Source organism: Melospiza georgiana, chromosome 4, assembly GCF_028018845.1.
Source record: "Melospiza georgiana isolate bMelGeo1 chromosome 4, bMelGeo1.pri, whole genome shotgun sequence".
In the NCBI taxonomy this organism is placed as follows: domain Eukaryota; kingdom Metazoa; phylum Chordata; class Aves; order Passeriformes; family Passerellidae; genus Melospiza; species Melospiza georgiana.
Window position 1 is genome coordinate 35341502 of NC_080433.1, and position 21414 is coordinate 35362915.

Sequence of the window (21414 nt, forward strand, 5' to 3'; positions counted from 1 at the left end):
AATTAAAATATTGACAAGTAAAATCAAGAATGTCAAGATGGGTACTAAAACTGCCTATATTTTATTTTTAATCGTTGTTGTAAGATAAAGTTTTGTGAAATTAAAAAAGAGAAAATTATATTACCCTGTTAAAAAGAAAATGTGTCTTCAGCTTTTTCAACATGATATTTTGAAGCTTGAGAGAATAATTGATTCAGTATTGTAGTAATAATTCAATGTAGTCTTGCACTTCTAGGTGACATAGATAAATCAAACACAGATGCATTGTAATCTCCAGTTTTTGCAATTTCAAGGCTACTTGATCACCTTAGCTCAGATCCTATAAATCAAATAATTCTTGACAGCAACATTGACTGATGAGAATGTATCAGAACTGGTGATTTCTGTAAATCAAACTGGGGACAGGAGAAAACAAGGAAGCCTGTCCTGTCCCAGACTGTATTTTACTGGGAAAATTTTGAATGTTTTGGGCTTCTATGTAAGTGTACATGAGCAAAAGGGACAAAGATAGAAACAGAGATGGTATGCTGGAATGTCGAGGCAAAAGGCATAAACCAAAAAAGTCATGTGAAAGTTGCATTTGAAAGGGAGGACAGAGGTTAAAACTGAATGTATTCAAGGACAATGAGAGGGATGTAGGGACTGTAAAGTCAGTGTGAGATGGGACCATGAGGGAGTCTTTTTGAGAGACCTTGATGACAAAACCACAGAGAAAACAGAAAATCAAATTTTAGAACACCAAAAGAACTGGAATCAACTGGATACTGTCTAGGTCTTTTTAGAGTAATATAAGTAGATTTGGAAGGAATGTAACAATAGATAGGAGAAAACAAAAGAAGAGAGGTGCCCAGAGAAATTGTGGATGCCCAATCCCTGGAAGTGTTCAAGGTTAGATTGGATGGGGCTCTGAGCTACCTGGTCTAGTTGAAGATGTCCTAGCTTATTGCAAAAGGTTTGGATCTAATGACCTTTAAAGGTTCTTTTCAACTCAAACCATTCTATGAAAGGGAAAATGAGTGTGTAGAATGAGATTTTAGAAGGAAGCTGAAGAAAGGAAAATTTCTGAAGAAAGAGTGAGTTGATCAGAGAATTTAAAGAATTTAATCATCTGGGCAAGTATCAAAATGAGGGATTTAAGTGGCCATGTGAGTGCACTCCCATGGTGTTAAATATGTGAGATGAGCCTGGGGGAAGGGGCTGCAGCCTCTTGCTTTCTTTGATAAGTCTGTATTTTATGTGCTAACTAGAATTTGAGAATGTAGGTGCAGTTTTCTCTTCTATCATACATTTTCTGCATGATATATTGTAAGTGAAACCAGTTTCTACATTATATAGGGCAGCTGGAATTTGCCAGGTTTTGCCAAATGCAGAATTTCCTTAGGCTCATTGGTTCTCATTGTTTCAAAAAACCACACATCTGTCCCTTGGGAAAGATCTATACCCTTGCTCAGCATCTGTAAAATGGGGCGACTAGCTCTGCCATAGTACCGAGTACTGTGAGAATTAACTTTTTTTAAGACTATGATAGTGCTATGTACACAAATCCCATAGGTAAAAGAAGGTGAAGTCAGAAGCTTGTATTGTAGAGTATACTTCAAAGCTGAAGAAATATTTTGGTGTTAAATTGAGAAAGGAGTTTTGCCCTACTGCCTCGGCTAAATGTTGTAAGAAATAGTTGAATGATCCCTTGCCTGCTTATAGTGTAACATGCCAGTCATGGTAGCATTACAGAACTTGCATGCAAATTCCATTAATGGAAGGATTAAGTTCTTACTTGTCTTTTGAATAAAAAAGCAATTCAATATGTGTTTTTTGATGCTTTTCCTGTGTTTGCAGTTCCAAAGGGATATCTTTCATTGATATATGTTCGCTACAGACTGAACATGAAAATATTTTTATTATACATGATTTAGCAGTTATTTAAATCTTATCGTTATCTTTAAAGATTAGTACTGACATTTTTTGTTATGCATTTAGAAGATTTATTCATTAGCATGATTTGATATGCTATTTTAGGATGGTATAGCGTTTTCTAGATTGGTATTAGGATGATCGAAATAATATTTGTGAAGTAATACCTAAAAAGTAAATATTGGTAATTAAATAGATTTGCACATAACAAGTGGATTAAACACTGAATGAATGAATGAATCCAATGAATCAAAATCTACTTAAGGAAAAATCTGCTTTCTCTCTAGCACACTTATTGGGATGTGGTGAAGTCATAAGTATGCCAGAATTTCACAAGGGTTATCTAAGCATGTCCAGACCTTTGGATTAGTACAAGGAAGGCATGTAATGACAAAGCTGGCTTTGAAGAATGAGGGAAGCATTATCTCTTTGGGACAGAGTTTTGTGTTTGTATTTCACAACTATGAAATCTTGACCCTTGACTGAGTTATGGTGTTCAATATAGTAAATAATCTTAGAATTTTTCAGAAACAATCTCAAGTGTTCTTGGTAAATGTAGTTAAACAGTGGCTTTGGCAGGGGCAATCAGCAAACCAAGTCAGGATTTACTGCTAGTAAGACTGGAATTTGATGTTAGATGCTAAGAAAAGATTTCTAGAGTGTTTCTAAGAGTGAGGTGGATGTGAGATTAAATCTGGGACTGAAACACCTCTGCTTTCATTTCTGCGTATAAGAATCTCTGTCTGATTTAGAGTCCCGATCTCCTACCATGCTTAGGATAGTTGCAGGATTCAATTCAGTTACTGAAAAGTAGGAATCTAATGTCATTTGGGGTTTTATAGAGGTGTCTTTGAAATGCACATGCACAGGCATTGTACAGGCATATAATAGAGGAGACCTGCATTCTTCTGAGTGGCAGCTGGAGGCCTGGTGGGATGCCCTAAGGAATCTGCAGTGATGGTAGATACCTGCATTAAGGCAAGAAAATCAATACCAAAGGGGACTGGGGTGAGGTGAATTGTTCTGTGAACTCTTGTTGGTACACACACTAGATCGTGTTTTTATTGGCTAGATCCTGGCTGAGTGCTCTGGGAGCTTAAATACCTAGGGTACATGTAAATAGCTATGCTGGAAATTTGGTTGATTAAACCGGGAATGGAATTTAATCCTAACTGTAAAAAAGAGTTGATTGATTTCTACTATTTTTTTTTTTTTGTTAGTTTGTTTTTGTGCAAATGGTGCTTTAGAGAGATAAAGGCAAAGAGATACACTCAGCACAAACTGGTTTACTGAGTCTCTCATACCATATATTAATGAACAACTAGTGTACTTTAACAGCATAACATTTTACAGGACACAGCAAAAGTGAAAATAGTTCCTCTAGTTTCTGAATTAGCTACAAAGGCTTAGATGCTGGATTCCTGACTGATTATATAGAAAAATTATTGGCACATGTTGATGGATGGCCCTTGTTAACTCCAAATATATTGCAGCAGTGTAATACTGTGCAGTACTAGAGGCTGAGAGAGGTTTTCTGCAGAAGCCTTAAATTAGAAAGACTTTAAACTGAGATATGTTTCTGCCAATCAGTAATAATAATGCCCAAGTCCAAAATAAGGTGGTGAAAGGCCAAATGGTGTATCAGATGCTGCTATTCTGCCTCTAAGAAAGGGACACACAAACAGAACAGTGGCTGGAGGGCTGACTAGACAAAGGCCAGGGCAGTTGCCTTTGGTGCTGCTTTGGGAGACAAAGATGGACCATTCCAGCTGCACTTTTAGTCAGGATCTGTCTTGGCTCAAGAATAACCAGACACCACACCTCATGTTAAGAGAAGTATCCCCTTTTCAGCACCGGAGTTTGCAGATCTGCAAAGCCACCATTGCTGGGAAAGGGCCAGAAATGTACTTATAAATGACCAGAGATCGTTTTCAGTTTTAGAAATAATTAGGTCATTCATGAGTCTGTTGTCTAGCAAAAGCGTGCCATTTAGATTTAATTAATACAGATGAATGTTTTTGGTCTGATCTGAGAGTTATTTTGGCTCAGATCCCAAACAATGACTTCCAACCACACTGTTTGATGTTGGAGTCTGTCCCTGTTCATTTAACTCTCCCATGAAATTACTAGAGCTAGGAGTCAGGCTTTCAAAGCAGAAACTGGTTTTAATAATTAAAGAAAGTAAGTCCACTAAATGGACCATAGATGAGTTCCAGATGCTTACCAAAATTTCTCTTTTTTTCTCAGTTTTAACATGACACAGTTAATTCATATGATATCTAATAAAACTTGAAGAAATAATCAACATTATACAGATCTAATTCTATTGAATTTGTCTCTCTCATGCCAGTATGAAGGGTGACTTTTTAGTGAAAACAGCCTGGTTCAGCATTTATAACACAAGCATTGCAGGACTTGTAACCTAAAAATTAAATTGACCAAAAACAAATTTGAAAATCCCTCCACTGGAATATTGATAGATTTAACAGATAAGGGATGGTGAATACCTTTGTGGTCCAATGAGGATCTTATGTTGCCAAAGGTAATAATTAGCTCATGACACTAATAAGGAACAAATTTTTGACCCTTACAAATATTCTGACACGTTAAGCCTGACATGCTATAACAAGAAGAGATGACGCATCTTTTATTCTCTTTTTCTTATTTTTGTCCAGGTTTGGTTTCCCAAGGCAGAATTTCCTGAGATGTTTTTCTCTATTGTGAAATATCCAGACAGCTATAAAAGTGAATGCAGGGCCTCCTCTATTTTGAAGGTGTTTGATGTTTCAGGTCATCGATCTTGAGGCAGCAAGGAGCATTCTGGGGTTAGGGTACTGTGGATATAGAACCAGATAAGTGGTACAACAGACTGTTTAGCATGGCATTGCAAACCAGCAGTGGTCTGTGGCTTAAAAGCTGTGGTATTGACCACTAAGGTTATGCCTGTATTAGTATGTAGTGCAGTGCAATGGGAAAAAGTCCATGTAGTGAAAAAGTTGTTGCAGACCTGATGAACACATTATATACGCTTAATTTCTACACCTGATGATGTAGATCCACCCAAAAGAAATTAGTTTCTCATGCTTTAAAACTGCTCTGCAATCCAAAGCACAGCCATTAAATGGGGTCTCCTCAGAGGTTTCCTTTGAAAGTAAATATTTGAAATAAAGTGGTGCCAATTTGTTTAGCTGTTGCATGAAAGCTCATACAGACAGTTTGAATTTCATGTATGAAATATATTTCATGTATTTCAAGCTAACACTTTTCCCCTAAGCTTCCAGACCCTTTAGTCTTTGAATATTTGAGGCACATTCATAAATGGAATAAACAGCAGAGGGTGGCTTTCGAGTGATGGGCACTTGATATTATTTAGTAAACTTCATTATACAGGCATCAGCGGTCTAATTGTTTTGCAAGATGTACCCAGCAATGCAGCTGGTGAAGAGCTCCCTTTCTTATCAAAAGATGGTTGAAATTATTATATGCAAGGCTGTAAAGGCCTATTTTATGTTGAATTAAATTGATTAGAGCAAAGACATGCATTTTTTCTAATAAAGATTAATCCAGATTTTAGAAGGAAATTAACTCTACACATAGGCTTGTCATATGAAATGATTTTTACTACTATAACCTTTGAGCCAAATAAAAAAAGTAAAACCAAAGAAAAATAGGTTTATTAAATGTCAACTGATGAAAACTGTATAAAAAGTCTGTATTTTTAATGGCAACCTTCTATTTTTCTTGTAGCCGAAGCAACGTACATCCATAGTATCTTCTCTGGAATTTCACCGAATGAATCACGGCCACAATTATTTTGAAATTAACCCAACCATTGGCTGTGCAAGTTTTATTTCTACTCCTGCAATCAGTCCAGCTAATTATTCATTTGGATCTCTGGAATACAGTCTTGAAGAGAAAGAACTTACAGGTATAGAAAAAAAGCTTACTTTGTCTGTCAACAAAGCTTTATAAAACTTTAGGTCCTTGGGTTTAACTTGTAATTGCTGTTGTCTTTTGTAGTAAAATACATTTATCATAAATACACAGAATTATTCCTGATTTTTTATTTTCTTACTACTCTACAAAGAGTTCTGATAATTATATGACCAGTATTATGAGGGATACTTTTTTTCCTGAATATTATATTTTGAATAAGAAACCTTTAATTACCAGACTTGCTTAGAATTTAGGCATTTTAGTTTTTGAAATTATGATGATTCATGCATCTACTTTCATCATTGTGTCGTCAATATACTCCAATAAGAATTTTAAGTTGAAAAAATGTAATTAGAAATCATTATGTAACCACCAGTAAAGATGAGGAAGAGAAGATTTCTAAGAAAGCTGTGATTGTTTCTTCAATAGTGATGGGATTCATTAAAGTAAAACTTCAGTGTATTTCCTCTGATGATAAGAGTTGAATGGAGTGATGGAAAGAGGAAGTTTTTATCTGTAAACAGAGATTTACATAATGAAAATGCTGTAGAAAAGGATTAAAGTATTTCCTTTTTCACAGATCAAAGCTTCAAGAATGGGAAATTGTCAACAAAACAAGCATTTATCTTTGTCCTTTCAAATTGCATATAAAAGTTTCTTTATTTAAGCTAAATTTGTGGCAGAAGGGTATAGTACTCAGGAAAGCTGATACGAAAGAAATGTCTTTGGTAGCTAATTTATGGGATCTGCAGATCAAGTTTAAAAGGGTATTGTATTTAAAATATAAATAGGAGTAGATTACTGTAAAATAAAAATAACAAAAATGTTACAATTCAGTGCAAACTTTTCAATTGGTTTTTGTAGCATTGGTCTTGAAATGAAATGAATCCTCTTCATTCCTAGTTGGTAGAGTTTAAAACAAAATAGTTTCACAGCTAGATCAATAGAAAACTATAAGTTTAGGAAACTATTGTGAAATAAGACTGAGAAATCCTATCTTTGATGAAGAGAGAGTTAAAATGATCAGAGATTATTCATATTGGTTTTTGGATTATGATATAAACAAAGATAATATATGTGTCATCACTGAAACTAAAAGAAGGTGCTTATATAAAGGATATAGAAAATATTTTTCAACTTAACTGGAAGCAATTTGAATGGTATCTTTTATTCCTGGGTCTGGGGTCATTTGATTCTTTAATGTTTTGGTTGTTTTCTGTTGTTACTGGGTTTTTTCCTACTGTAAATTCTTTTCAGCAATCACAATTTTATTCTGGGTAATTGAATTATACTAAATATTTCTTGATGTTTAAAAGCAAAGATAAGAAAACAGAAAGAACATTCACTGGCATTAGATAATTCACTTCTCCAGATTTCTGCTGTTGCACAATTCTGTTAAAGTTCTTCACAGTATCTGGATTCGCTTGACTCTTATCTTCTTTGGTTGAATCTACAATGGACTACATTCAGTAACTTCCAACTACTGCGTTTAATTTTATGAGGTTGGATCTATAACGTCGTGCTCCTTAGAATTTTATGCTTCTAATTTGTGGATGATTTGATTTATGGATTAAGTGAAAACTGAATTTCCTTTTATCTCTGCCCAGAAAGCTAAGAAAAAATAACAGGCAAAATGACTGAAATTCAGGGCATCTTCAACAAGCTTTTCAATAGTACATTTTACCATCAATAATCCTTAATTTGCCATTAGTAAATGAAATAATTACAATTAAAATTACAATTCTGCCCTTCATTTTCAGCTGATGTCCTGGAATTATTTAAGTAATGTACAGGATCCTGTATTAGACACAATATTACTCTGAATGAAAAAACCCACACTTTATTTTGATCATTTAGTTAATTTTGATTCCATACTGATAGATGATGCATGGTAACTCTGCAAGAGACAAGAAGTACTAATGTGGAAAGAGAATAAAATCTGAAAGGAACAGATCAATATTGTCTCTCTTGGAAAAGTCTTTAAGGCTTGTCTCTTATCTAAAATGTTAAAAGCTGAACCTGGAATAATAATGGTCAGCAAGGAGCAGCAGAAACATTGTTCTGTGTTCTGCTACAGCTTTTCTCTGCTTTAGATCGCTGTTGTTTCACTGAAAGGTCCCTTGTTTCTTTTCATGATCTACAGTGACAACAGATACAACTCATCATATTATCTAAATATAACCTTCTGAAAATTCGTGGAAAGTCTGCATCTTAAAATACTGGTTAGTTTAATTGAAGGTTTGTGTGCATTTGAGTGAAACAATTTAAACGCTTTTTACAGGATGTCTAAATCAGAAACTTCCATCTAAATAAGGCATAAGTATTTCCCTACTCAATTACAGTGCTTTTCATGTTCTCTTCTTTTGCAATGATTCATTATAATTCAGATAAAAGTAAGAGATGAATACAAAAAATAATTATTCTGAAAAATTTACCTTTACCTGAGGTGGTCTAGACTACCTTTGATAGTCTGCTACCAAGAAATCAACCTGTTGTTGATGGTTCCTTTTTGTGTTTGGGGATCACAGTTTTACTCTTGGTGTTTGCTAATCCTCTACATCACCTAATTGAAACAGAGGTCCTGATTTTTAAGAAGTGTATTTTTATCAAATAGAGAAACATGGAACACTTTCACAGATATATTTAATATCTGAGACATATTATCTGAATGATGGTATATGTCAACATTTCTGATTAGTTATCCAGAGGACAGGCCACATACAATGGTAAATATGTGCTTCAGCTTTGGCATCAGATAGTAGAGTAGACAAACCAGGTATGTTGCATGCATGGATGGCAGCAGATACCTTAATATCAGGTTGCCTGATGGAAGAATAAAGGTTCTGTCCTTTGTTTTGGACTTTAACTGGTGGAAGAACCTGCAACAAGTTGGCAATATTTGTGTAGGGCAGGCCGTGTGAATGCAGCGTTGGCGTGACCTCTTTTCAGGGCTTTGTCTGGTGCTAGATCATTGACATCAGAGAGGCATTCTTGAATTCCAAGTGAATGGTCATGCTTTCACAGCATTGCATTTCACCTCAAACTGGACACCAGTGCATTGGAGTAATATCATACTAATATAATCATACATAATATAATAAGTTACTGTACTAAAAGTGAGACCACTTCATTGCACAGGGAGTCATTTCTGTAGGCAACTCTGTCCCAGCAAGATGCATGTGATTTTTTTTCGTCATCTGACTACAGGTATTTAATAGGTGTTCTGTAAGATAACACACATGAAAAATTAAACACCTGACAATTGGGTGATTGTTGTTTGTGAGATGTTTGTTCCTCATGTTACTTTGACCGTGAACTAAGACCAGAGATGTGCAAAATTATTCATTCCAGGAGAGGGCAGCCTGGGCTTTCAGGGAAATGCCTGCCTATGAGATCTCTTGCCTTGTTTTCTGTGTCCCTCAAATTCTCTTGAAACTGTAAATCTTAAAGATGGAAGGCAACAAAATTGTGGCCTTTTGGTAACATTGACTTGGCACAATCAACGCTTGCAATTGAAACTGCCAGTCTGGATGATTTTCTTTTTCATTTTCACTTGATCAGTCAAAATAATGGATCTTTCTCTAACCCATATAATTATATTATGTCTTCTTGTCCCAAGTATAATTGAGCCATGAAATTAAAACAACAGTTCTGCAGAGGTTCTTGTTCTGTTTCAGCTCACAAAATATCTTTGTACTCAGATTCATGTATGCAGCAAAAATGCCAGCAGATGTCTGAAGGTAATCTCATTACAATCTTTATTTTCAGCTCATGAAAATCTGTACATTTTCAATAAATTCAGTATGCCATTCATTGTAAACTAGGATACAGTTTTTTCTCATCTTGTTGTGGTACTGAGAAGTATTTACTGAGTTTATCTCTTAGTTAGAAAGGCTGTCTCCACTGGAGGGGACCTTAAAGTAGCTGTTACTGCTTTTATATGCCATGTTCTTTAACTGTGAGAGACATTTAATACATCTAAGAAGGCTACATTTTTCTTTAAACCAGCCTGGAATGAACAATTCAAGAATTTAATCTTCAATGTGTAGACTACAGTTTTTTTCTTTTACTTTTGAAAAAATGGTATTTGAGTCACACCTTCCGTTCCTTCTATAATTGTCTTAAGATCTTTCTTTACAGTACATATCTGATGAAATTGTTTTGTATCACAGGCCCTATTTCAGAAGAAAAAGCAGCTCCAAATGCTCAAAACTTGTAGTTTTGTCTTTTTCTTTTGAGAGAATCGAGAACTACAGCCTATTACAATTAGAAACTTCTTTCAGAGATCAGGCCTAAAATTCTTGGCTATGTTGCATTCCTTTATGCAGTCAGAATTTATTCTCATGCAGGAATGTTTCTTTAGGTGACAATAGCAAAGCTGCTCTTCGAAGTAGGTCACGTATTTGTCAGCATTACTTTCTCATTCATGTATCTCATTTATTAAGAGCTGATATGAAAAGATCAAACTCTGATGTCTATGTAGACTCTTCAAGCCTTGCTTTTTCAATTATAAAAAGTTTTGGAAGGACTAGAAGTGAAATAGAAAGTGAAAGAAATACCAAGAAGAAGAAGAAGAAGAAAGTAACTTTTATTACCAGTGCTTTTTTTGGGTATGCTGTATGCAAGCTCATGGTACACAGTCTTTGTTAACAAAGCCTCACTAATGAGTAAAAGAACACATGGTTTTCAAGTGACAGATAAAGGGGAAAATATTAGCTTGTAATGAAATAAGAATAATCAAAAAATTTTGGTAGATAAAGCTTTCCAACCTCCTTTATCCAGACACCTCTACATCCGGGAGATAATATCTAAAAAAAAATGGTATTACCAGTCTGTACTAACTTGTCATTGATTGAAAACTCTTTTCCAGATGAAATGGCTTTGAAAGTCAAATTAAGGCCCTCTTTTATCTGGTTTTTAATTTTTGTCATCATCTTCTTGATTACAATGCAACAAATTCTGCCAGGGCATTCTTCAAAACAGGTTAATTTGAACCTTTTCATCTGCAAAAATTGTTTTTCCCTATAGTTTATAGCTACATTCAACTGAATGCAATTAGTAAGACATAGTAGAGCTATTCCAGGAATTGCTACTGGGGATCATACTCTCTACTGTCTCATACAGTTTATATTTTGTTCTAATTAACTTGTCCAGCAGATGTAGCATGTTGAGGTCTCCTTATGTTGCCCTTCTTTTTGCTGCTTCTAATTTCAGCCTTTGCAGAGTTATCCAAGGCGAGACGCAGTCTGTCCCATAGGGACAGGGAAATGTAGGGTTGATTATTATTATAAACTTCTCTTTGTTGACTACTATTGTCTTTGCACAGTCCAGTTTCAAAGAAATTAATTTCATGCAGCTCATTGTAGTTATATCTCAGTGTTACGAATATTTCAACACACCAAAAAATCTAGTGGCAGAAAGGTCTTCTGAGCCAATACCTGGAAAGCTGTGGATGAAACCAATTCCTGTTGTTCCAGTCAAAAACAGTATACCTTTTTCCAAGAAATTGGAAAATTTTTGCTAGTGCCTTCGTGAAACATTAGATACAATATGCCCCTGAATCTCATGCCACCTGAACTTAAAGGTAATCTCCTTGGAATTAACTGTATTATTCCAATTTAAAGTTCATGACAGTCCTTCAGTAATGCCTCTGCAGTGTTGTCATTCAGTTTTTTCTCAGGCTTAAAGGAATTATCTGGGCTAAACCCACTTAGTTGCTCATGTGAACCTGCTCTCCAAACATACTGTCTCATGTCACTCAATATGTGGACGTTCAGATTGCTAAAAAATGGTAAAGTAATATGAAAATAAAACAATTTGTAGCAAGCATATTGAGGGAATAAAACTGCAGATGGGTCTTGAATCTCTGTTGTCAGAAATAGCAGTGGATGTGTTAATCAAACAAGGAATGACATGAACAGCTTATCTCTTTTCACATCAAATTCTGAACCATCTGACCACATGTGGAAAGGCATGTGTTGAGCCATGTGCCTGCCTGTCTTTTATTCAAATGGCTATTCTTCACAGGATTTGCTCTTTTCACTCACATTATTTGCTTACGCTGAATAAAGCCAGTTAGCTATTGTTTACAATATAGGGGGGGAAAAAATCTGTTTTGATACTTAGGTAAGTATTACCTTAGTAAAAATACTAAGGTATTTTTACTAATTTTGAAAACCTGTATTCTTAAGCCTCAGTCTGGCAAGGAGGAAGGTAGGAGATGGAGCAATGCTGTGATGCTGCTGGAGAGGAAAATTTTAGATACTCTCCTAAAACTGGGGAAAATTTCCCTCAGGATCCTTAGGAGTGTGTTACACTGCTATCAGGTCCAGGAGGTAGCTATTTCTCTGAATCCTTTTTTGCCTCTGAAATAAGCATAATGTAAAGCTTACTGCAATGTATGCGTGCTTGTATACATGTCTCTCTGCAACTATTAAAATCTTTTACACTTCATTTAGTTGCATACCTTCCCTTTCTTGAGAGGTGTCAGCACAGATAAATAAGTGCTTCATCAAACCATAAAATGATTCCCTAAGGAGCAACAGATACTACTATATTAAGTCAATAAGGACTGTCTAAGGACCTTCTTTTGGGGAACCTTCTTTTGAGGTTATGAGTGCAGCTGTTAGAAGCAATGTAATTAAAAATGTTATTTATCTACATTTAATATAGCTTTTCCCAGGTGTAATAACTATCCTGACATGTAAGGTCAAAAGAAGAAATATTTTCTGTAATGTGTCATTTACACTTCTTAGCCATCTCTAGAAGCAGAGTAACTATGGACAATACTCATATTTATCTGATTGTCATCTTAGTCAGCTCTTTGCTGTTTTGGTTTGGGTTTTTTTTACTGAGCCAGAAGCAAAATAACTCTTTAACTTGTAATAGGACCATTTGCAGAGACAGATTGTTTTAGTCTTTAGGCTGTCACCATGCCTTGTATTGTTCCCTTATCTTTTCATTGGATGTTTTGTAAATAAGATTGGCCAAGCTGTGGACGGATGCTCTTGAAAACTTCTTCACTTCATCAGTCAGAACAATTGCCATTGTGAGGTGAAGGCAGTGAACAAAGAGCCCTAGGATATCTCAGTCTTCAATACCTCACAATATTGTTTGTGGTACAATTTTCTTTTACCCCGTGAATGCAGTTAAATTGATTGTAACATTATTTAGGATATTCTATCTTACATTTCAATCTGTTTTTTTTTTTCCTGTGTCATGTCCTCTTATTCATATTTAATTGCTTTTCTGCTTCTCTGCATCTTTTAGAAAGCTTTCTACTCACCAGCTGTATTTCCAAGCCATATGTGAGATGATTAGAACTGAAGGAAATAGCAAAATCTGCCTGGTTTTTTTAAGAAATTTCAGTCCTCTGGGTATAATTAGTGATGTCCAGTTTTAAGAAAAACAAAAAGCTCTCTGTATAACACAGTAGTTAGTAACAAAAATTTTTTTTTCTCCCAAGGCCATTCTGGAATTAAGGACAATTCTTGTTTCTCTTCCTTGCACACAACTCACTAGATTTCTTTTTTTGTTTCTGATCCTTGCTCTCCTGTTGTAATGCTAGTATCATTTGATGTAACAATCTTCTCTCTTTATGTCATTCCAAGCTGTATGAAAAAATGGGGGTGGGAAAACAAGCCTTCTCTACCCTTGGTGGATGTCCAAAAACTAGAGTAGAGTCAGTCTTCCTCATTAGTTAATTTATTATGCATTTTATAAACAACTTTAGCTGAACAATGTAAACATGACAAATATCAGAGTACATTGCTGATGATAGTGTTCTTGTGGAAAATTAAACTTTGATGCTGTTTAGTGAAGGATGAAAACTGAACACCAGTCTCCCTCGTTCTGGAATAGCCACTGTCATTTTTCCTAAAATGGATATGATGCTAAGAGTTCCAGAATTTTGATTCCAGCCTTGAAAAACCTTTTTTTCAGCATGATTTGGTCAACAAATCTGAGACAATTGCATGAATGGTTTCAGAATGACTGAGTAGATCTTACTGTTTAACAGTTAAACAGTTAAACAAGATTAAATAATTCGCATCTGATTCTTGCTATATTGAGTAACTTTTATATGGTGGCTAGTTTGATTTGTAATTAGAAATTTAAAAAATAATGGCAGGTTTAAAAAAATTTAAAACACTCCTTGCTTTCAGGAGCATTTCTACCTTTTGGTAGAAATGATTGATTGTACAAATTCAGTATATAATAAAATTGAAACTCTCAACATTTCTTTGAAAATCTACAGAAACACTATATATTACACCTAATTTAGCACTTGATCATACAAGGTGTGTATATGACTTTTCAGTTCATATTTATAATAGCAATGTAGCTCTAGTGCTAAAGTTGAATAAATAGAAAGGAATTTTTTACATTTCTAATTTTTACCTAGTGAGAGATTCATTATCTTCTTAGAGCTATGCAGAGGGTTCACTGGCAGCTTGGACTCATTCATTTGAAGAAGAAAAATTCACATGGCCATGTCTGGGAAAGATACACAGCTGTACTCTGAAAATATGTCAGAACTGTCAGATACCCAAATAAGTAAGTTCTCATAAGTTTACTAAAAACAGAAGGACAGACAATAATGTGGTGGGTCTCAGTAAGAGTAGTTTTATCTACCCTGTGCCCTATTTGACTGATTACAAATGCCTTTGGGAAATGTGTAATTGCAGTACAGTGGCATAGACCTCTTCAGAGTGTTACAGCCTTTGAGTGTTTGCAGCCCAAGGTCCTCCTAAGCCCAAGCACCTCCTGGGTGTTTCCTGTGTGTTATGTAACCTTACTAGATGTATGTCTATGGATGGATCCATTCTCCATGCAACCCAAATGCAGATTTTGTTCCCACAAGGAATTTTGCAAGGAGTTACACACTTAACTATCTAATCACCATGAGGGAATTCCCTCTTTTGTTTCAATAATACTTTCAAAACTCAGAAGGCTAAAAAGTGGGTCCACTGTTCATGTTCTAGAGCTTTCCTCTGTGTCACTTGTACCCAGCAAATTCTGACACCATCTGATACCAATTTTCTGCATTTCAACAGCACTGTTCATAAAACTAAGATTCTTAATTCCCGAGACATAGAATAGTGTTCTAATCACAGAATATTCTGAGCTGGAAGGGACTCTCAGAAGTCATAAAGTCCAACTCTTAAATGCATGGCCCATACAGGGATTGAAGCCATGACCTTGGTGTTAATAGCAGCACTCTCTGACCAAATGATCTCTTGACATTTTTCCCTAGTTATGCATATTTTTCTTATATCAAAGGAAGACCTTTGCTAAATCATTTAGAAGGAAAGTCTTAATTTCACTTTTGTTGGTGTTTTGTAGATCTCATTAGCAGCTATTTATTGTTTATGTATTTACAAGGATGAAAGCGTTGAAGACTTACTCTGTAGTAGTATTATATATGTTTTCTTAATATTTAAATCATGCTGAAGTGCCCTCTTAAAAAAGGACTCTGGATCAAACTTGTACAGCTCACAAGGAATAATATTAATTGTCTCCTATGGATTTTTATTTTTAAAGAAAATATTTAAGAATTGGTGCCTCCAGACATATCTCATAGAATGGCAAGATTCTCTATAATTTTTCCTCCCAGAATCCATTCTGTCAACAATAGAGACACCACACACCAAGGAGTTTGGGTCACACTTCTGATGATCAATGTAATATCATCTGCAGTCTCTCTTTAAAATATCATGTAGATTGTTGCTTTGATGATGAGATCCATGTTTCTGGCACAAGTCGGGCTCTAAGTGGCTGTAGAGAGAAGTATGTCCTCGTGCAATTTTTGCAAGATGTTTATTTGTCAGGAAATAAAAATCTCCACGCAAAACTTCAATCCATATGTGAAAACAAAAAGACATGCAAAAAATAATTTCACCATACCATTTTAGTACAACTTTAATTAAAAATCTAGTTTAGTTTAAATATGTCTCTGGGGGACCAGCATGCTTGCTTTTTAAAATCTAAATTTAAGTTTTTCTTCAAATATGATGCTCCCCAAGCCTATTTTAATTTATCAAAGTATCAAGATATCAGACACATAGACACACACACACACATATATATATATATAAACATATATCTGTAGGCATGCTTGAGAGCTGTAATGTTACTTCTCTGTGGTGAGCAGTGACAGGACCTGAGGGAATGGCCTGAAGTTGTGTCCAGGGAGGTTTAGGTTGGGTATCAGAAATAGATTCTTCACCCAGAGGGTGTCTGGGCACTGGCACAGCTCCCCAGGGCAGTGGTCACAGCACCAGCCTGGCAGAGCTCAGGGAGTGTCTGGACAGTGCCCTCAAGCACAGGGAGTGACTCCTGGGGATGGTGCTGTGCAGGGCCACGAGTTGCACTCCATGACCCTGTGGTTCCCTTCCAACCCAGCATATTCTGTGACTCTGTGATGCTGCTATGTTCAGCTTACATGAATTTTAATTAGGAGAAAGGTAGGTGTAGGTTTATTCAGTTTTAGTTTTCATTGGATTCCATAGAATACTATAAGCAAATACTATAGTTGAATTAAATGTTTAATAGAAAGAATTCAGTAACAAATTATTAAAAGTTAATTTACTTTTTTTATTTCTAATTTGGTATTTCCCAGAGTAGGACTATAAGGTTGTCACTGGGGACTTTTGTTTCTGATAAATGGGTTGAATTTAGAAAAAACTTTTGTCTACACAGCAGTCTTCTAAGAGGCAGTTTAATGTTGGTATTACTAAGACAAGAGTAAAAACCAAATATCCTTCAAATGAACCCTGTGAATCTTATAGATCCTTGTTGGATCTTAAAATATTGGCTTTGAAAGTCTAGTGGAACCTTAAAATTATGGAAGAACAGATCATGTAAATCAAGTAAAAGTAAACAAAGGTATAGCAGTCACATTTGAGCTCACATTCCCACTTAATTTTACCCAGAAGGAAGGGACTTCAAGATTGCTCCAGGATGTGAACAAAACCACCATAAATAGGAACTGTGGAGAGATTTCCCAGCCAAAGTAAAACACTAATGAAGATGCACCTGTAAGCCTTCAGCAGAAATGAGCTCCTATTAACCATGAAAAAAATTTAGATGAATGAAAACAATGAGAAATGAGAGATTCTGAATGTTTCAACTGTGGAAAAAGCTGTAATTGTCCCTTTTACCATCAGAAAGCCTAACTATGAGATACAGGTTTTGTATAACCAAGCTTATTGTTTTGCTCTTCTTTTCTGGGAACAATTCCAGGATTTAGATGTTAAAACCATAAATATTCAATTATTTGAATCGCTTGCTGTCTATCCAAGCAATTAGAATAACCCCTACCTGCTTGCTAGCTAGTTCATATCCCTCAGATAAAGTGAGATGATACTCAAAATTGCCTTCCCCTCCCTCCTCCTCTGGAAAGGTATTCTGTGTCATCTTCATAGACAAGACAAATGAGACACTGAAAAAAAAAAAATAGAGTAACAACATAAAAGAAGAAAAACAGTGCTGAAAATACAAGTTCAGGGAACAGGGAAGACTGTTTTTCCCTGTATTACCAGGCACTTTTCTCAAAGCTAAAAACAGACATTTCTCAGAGCAGCAGGTACTGCATGAGCTATTCTCCCCCAAGTTTTTTGTGACTTAGGAGGTAGTGTTATACCATGAACACAGAATAATAAATGTTCATCACTGTTTTCTTTGTCATATTGTAAAATATCCAAATTCCATACTCTAGTATAGGCAGAAATCCCCTCAATGGTGTAATGCCAGTGGCACTGACAGCCCGTATCTGTCTACGTGAGGTGTCTACTGTTGTCAGGAGAAGTTCTCCTTGGACTGTGTATCACTTAAGAGTTTCTGAGAGAATTTAGGCAGCTGTGCTTTGGTGGTTTAACAAGCACCCAGCCCCCATCTGCTGTGTCTTCATGCTTTTACTGTATGGCAAATGCTGAATTTGTCTTCAGTGCAGTAGAGATGGAACACTGTTGGTTAGCATCCACGTGGGAATGCTAAGAGTAAACTCTTAGCATTGAACTCTTAAACTCTTGATAAGGTGCTACAAGATGCCTGAGTGATGTGTTGTCTTTTATCATACAGCTACATGTTGAAAATGATGGGGAAAACGGAAACAACACTAATCTCAAAGATAAGGCAAGCAGTACTGAGGTACTAAGTGCCTCATTTAATTTTGTAGAAAAATTTTGGAACAGACCTATTTCAAATTCCAATCAAGTGTCATAATGTGTCTTAATGATTATTTCAGGAAATAATCACACATGATAATTTTAGGATTTCAGAAAATTCTGAACTGATATATTCCTTCTCTCAAGAACATTCTTCCACAGTAAAGCAGCAATTGAAGCATCACCTATAGCAACAGTAGCCATGGGGAAACGTTTTTTCTCAGTCAGTGAAAGCAAACCACTATCACAAAATGAGGTACACACAACATCGAAGCATGAATATCTCATGATGGTATTTACCTGGAATCCTGATGAAGTAAACACTCTTACTGTATACTTCAATATTTTAGATTTTTAAATTGCACTGTTTGAGATTAATAATGTCATATATTTTGGTCTAAACTACTCTGCCTCCTATTACTCCAGGGATAATATTGAATTGCCTTAAGCACTTACATCAGCTGCATAAATAATCAGTACAATTACTTTAGAAAGTGTCATATAGTTGTTGCCTTTCTTCACCATTTGGGATTTAAATGGTCTTAGATTATTATGCCTCAAATAAGTTCTAAACTTGTCATTGTAATTAGCTATCATATTGTGTTTTCTTTATGAGAGCTTTATTTCTTTTTATGGGAGCTCTTTGCACTCTTCTCAGCTCTTGGAAACCAAGCTTGGTTACTGGATATGCACTCTCCTCCTGTTTCATTCTTCTGTGTCACAACCAGTAAGGGCATTCGCACTTCCAAACCTCATGTTCAGATATTGATACTGAGTTAAAATGGTCTTGAACAAATGAAAAACCCACCCATCACTCTGCATAATTAAATTCTGCCTCAGCACCATAGACCGCAAATCTTGTACAATTAGCATCGTATCTGTAAGCAAATTAAGATTGAAGAATTGTTTACTAAATATTGTCATTAAAGTAGTATTAGGAAAAAATACACAAAATAGAAAAAATATGTTAACTGCATTTCACTGCTTTCAGTTTTCTTAGTCCTCAATCTGATAATCCAAGGATAATGGCAGTGATGATAAAAAATAAAGGAAAAAGGTTTCTAAGCAAATAATTTGTCCTGTAAAAGAAATGTAATTCTTAGCAGTCCTTATATCCCTCATCCCCTGGAATCCTGAGAACTAAAAACAAACTGAAGATATAGCAGTATGGCCAGTTTTTCTCTTAGGTAAAAGTCTATAATATGATTAGGCTAAATCTGATTAAAAATTTAGCGTAATATGATTATGCTAAATCTGGTGAGAAATTTTGTATTCTGTCTTAGAAATGTCAGAACCATGAGAAAGAGAACAAGAAGAAATTAATAGATAGGTCAAAATTGGGAGAGAGAAAAGAAAGAGAAAATAATAGTCAGCAGTTTGACTGCTAATTCTCATCTATACTTTAAAATCCTACTTTCAAGTACCTGTTTTTTAATGGATATAGCAAACTGTTCTGCATGTTATCACTCATTCATTCATAACCTGAAAAATAAATTAGACTGTTTATAAAGGAGTTTTAATTACATGCTGTAGTTACATATGCTGTATTATTCTTTGAAGTCAGCATTTAGACCAAAATGTGCAAATGTATTTGGCAAAATACAGTGTTCTGCAAGGTACCTACACTAATAGGTATACATAACTATACCTATATAGTTATCTATAGAAAGTGTCATAGAATATTTGATACTGACAATATATGGAATTTGGTACAAAAATGTGTTTAAAATGCTGATTATCAGTTAAAATTCTCTACGGGCCTGATCCAAAGCTTATTGGTAATAGTGGAGATTTTCTTACTCAGTATAGCAGATTTCAATTGGAATCAGACTCCAACACATTAAAAATTACTGGTGTTGAAGAGCTTTTTCTATCTAAAAACACTGGAGGCAAATACATTAGTTCAAAACCAGTGGGATATCATTCTGGACTAAGTGTATAATTCTGAAGTAGAACATGTACAGGATAGAACTGAACAGTGATTTAAAACAGATCTGAATTGGACTGGTGCTCTTAACTGACAAGACTTGGGATTATTCTGTGCTCTAAAAAGGCATTTAAATCTGCATGCTTCCTGTTTTTCTAAGGCTAGCAATCAATTTGGGACATTTTAGCACAGTACATCACTTATTTCTGTTTCAGATTCTAAAAATTGCTTTGAAGTAGATGCCAGAAGCAAAATTATTTCTGCCTGTAGATGAAATAACTCGTTCTCTGTGGCTTCCTCAGATGTGAAGTTAATCTCTGCTCAAGTAAAATATCTTTTTTAGTAATAGAATAATATGTAACTCCTAACTTTAAGTTGAGCATTTAGCATTCTAAGTTGAACGTTTAACATCCAGACCACTTTGTGGGCTAAATAGTGGCACAGAGCCAAAAGTTTTTCTGATGGAGGTGCATCAAAGAAGTCTGTCTCAGCTGGGCACAACCTGCTCTGGGAAATAAAGAGGTGGGACTGTTGTCCACTGTTTGTTATGTCAGTGATAAATTTAACTTGAATCTCCTTGGATAAGTTCTTATTAGAAAAGCCTGGAGGTGTTAGAAAAAATTGTTATTTTTATTATTTTTTTCTTTTACTTAGCAGTACAAATTCATGCAAAATAATTTGAACTGTTACCTCTTTGCCTCTTTTCTTCAGATGTGTAAGATGTAACATGCCAGGAAAAAAAAGGATTGCTTTATCTCTCCATTCCTTATCCATGCAGTTCAGGAAGAGTTTCTGTCTGGTTTTTGGACAAGTGTCTCGCTAGCTGGTGTAAGGTCTTGTGGCAGGCTTTCACACTTCCACAGTAGATCAGGAGCAGTACACAGTCTGGCCCTGTGTAGATTCAGAGCACTATATAAATAGAAAGTCATAGAAAGAGATACTTAGTTCAGACCATCACAGCTATAGTCCCATTACTATCTGGTTTTTGCAACATTCTCTTACCAATTTTCCGCATAACTCTGAACCTTTGAATATTTTAAGATCATCTCAATGAAGCTCTAGTGTCACCATTTCTGCTGCTGTGGCATTCAGTCAATTGTATCTGCTTGTGTTAGAATGGTTTATAAGGAGATTTCACATAAAGTGAATGCAGGACACATTGTCACTAAGGCTAGGATCTGTGAATCATGCTAGAAATAGTTCTAGAACTTTCAGTTCCTAAATTGGATCTCTGAAGCTATTAATTTTGCCACCATTCTGTTCACAACCTTCCCAGATCTAGTGCAAATCCCACAATTCCTTCCTGTGTTGGAATGAAGAAACACATTTCCTTCAAATGATCCATCATGGGGGCTTCTGCTGACATAAAACATTGGTGAATTTGGTTGATGATGTAAAACTTAAAATTGAGAATAAGCATGTTAAACATGTAGAAATTAATGTGACATTCTCTTCTGTGTGCACAAATTTCTGTGA

At 35.4% G+C, this 21414-nt stretch overlaps 1 protein-coding gene across 9 annotated transcripts in view; it reads left to right on the forward strand.

The window, feature by feature from the left end:
* Positions 1-21414, forward strand: part of ANKS1B (ankyrin repeat and sterile alpha motif domain containing 1B) — a 408202-nt gene that overhangs the window by 147571 nt on the left and 239217 nt on the right. For all 9 annotated transcript variants that reach the window (XM_058022133.1, XM_058022128.1, XM_058022125.1 and 6 more), the window contains one exon: positions 5659-5839. In XM_058022133.1, the coding sequence (XP_057878116.1) occupies positions 5659-5839 (181 nt within the window). The remainder of the gene's footprint in view (positions 1-5658; positions 5840-21414) is intronic.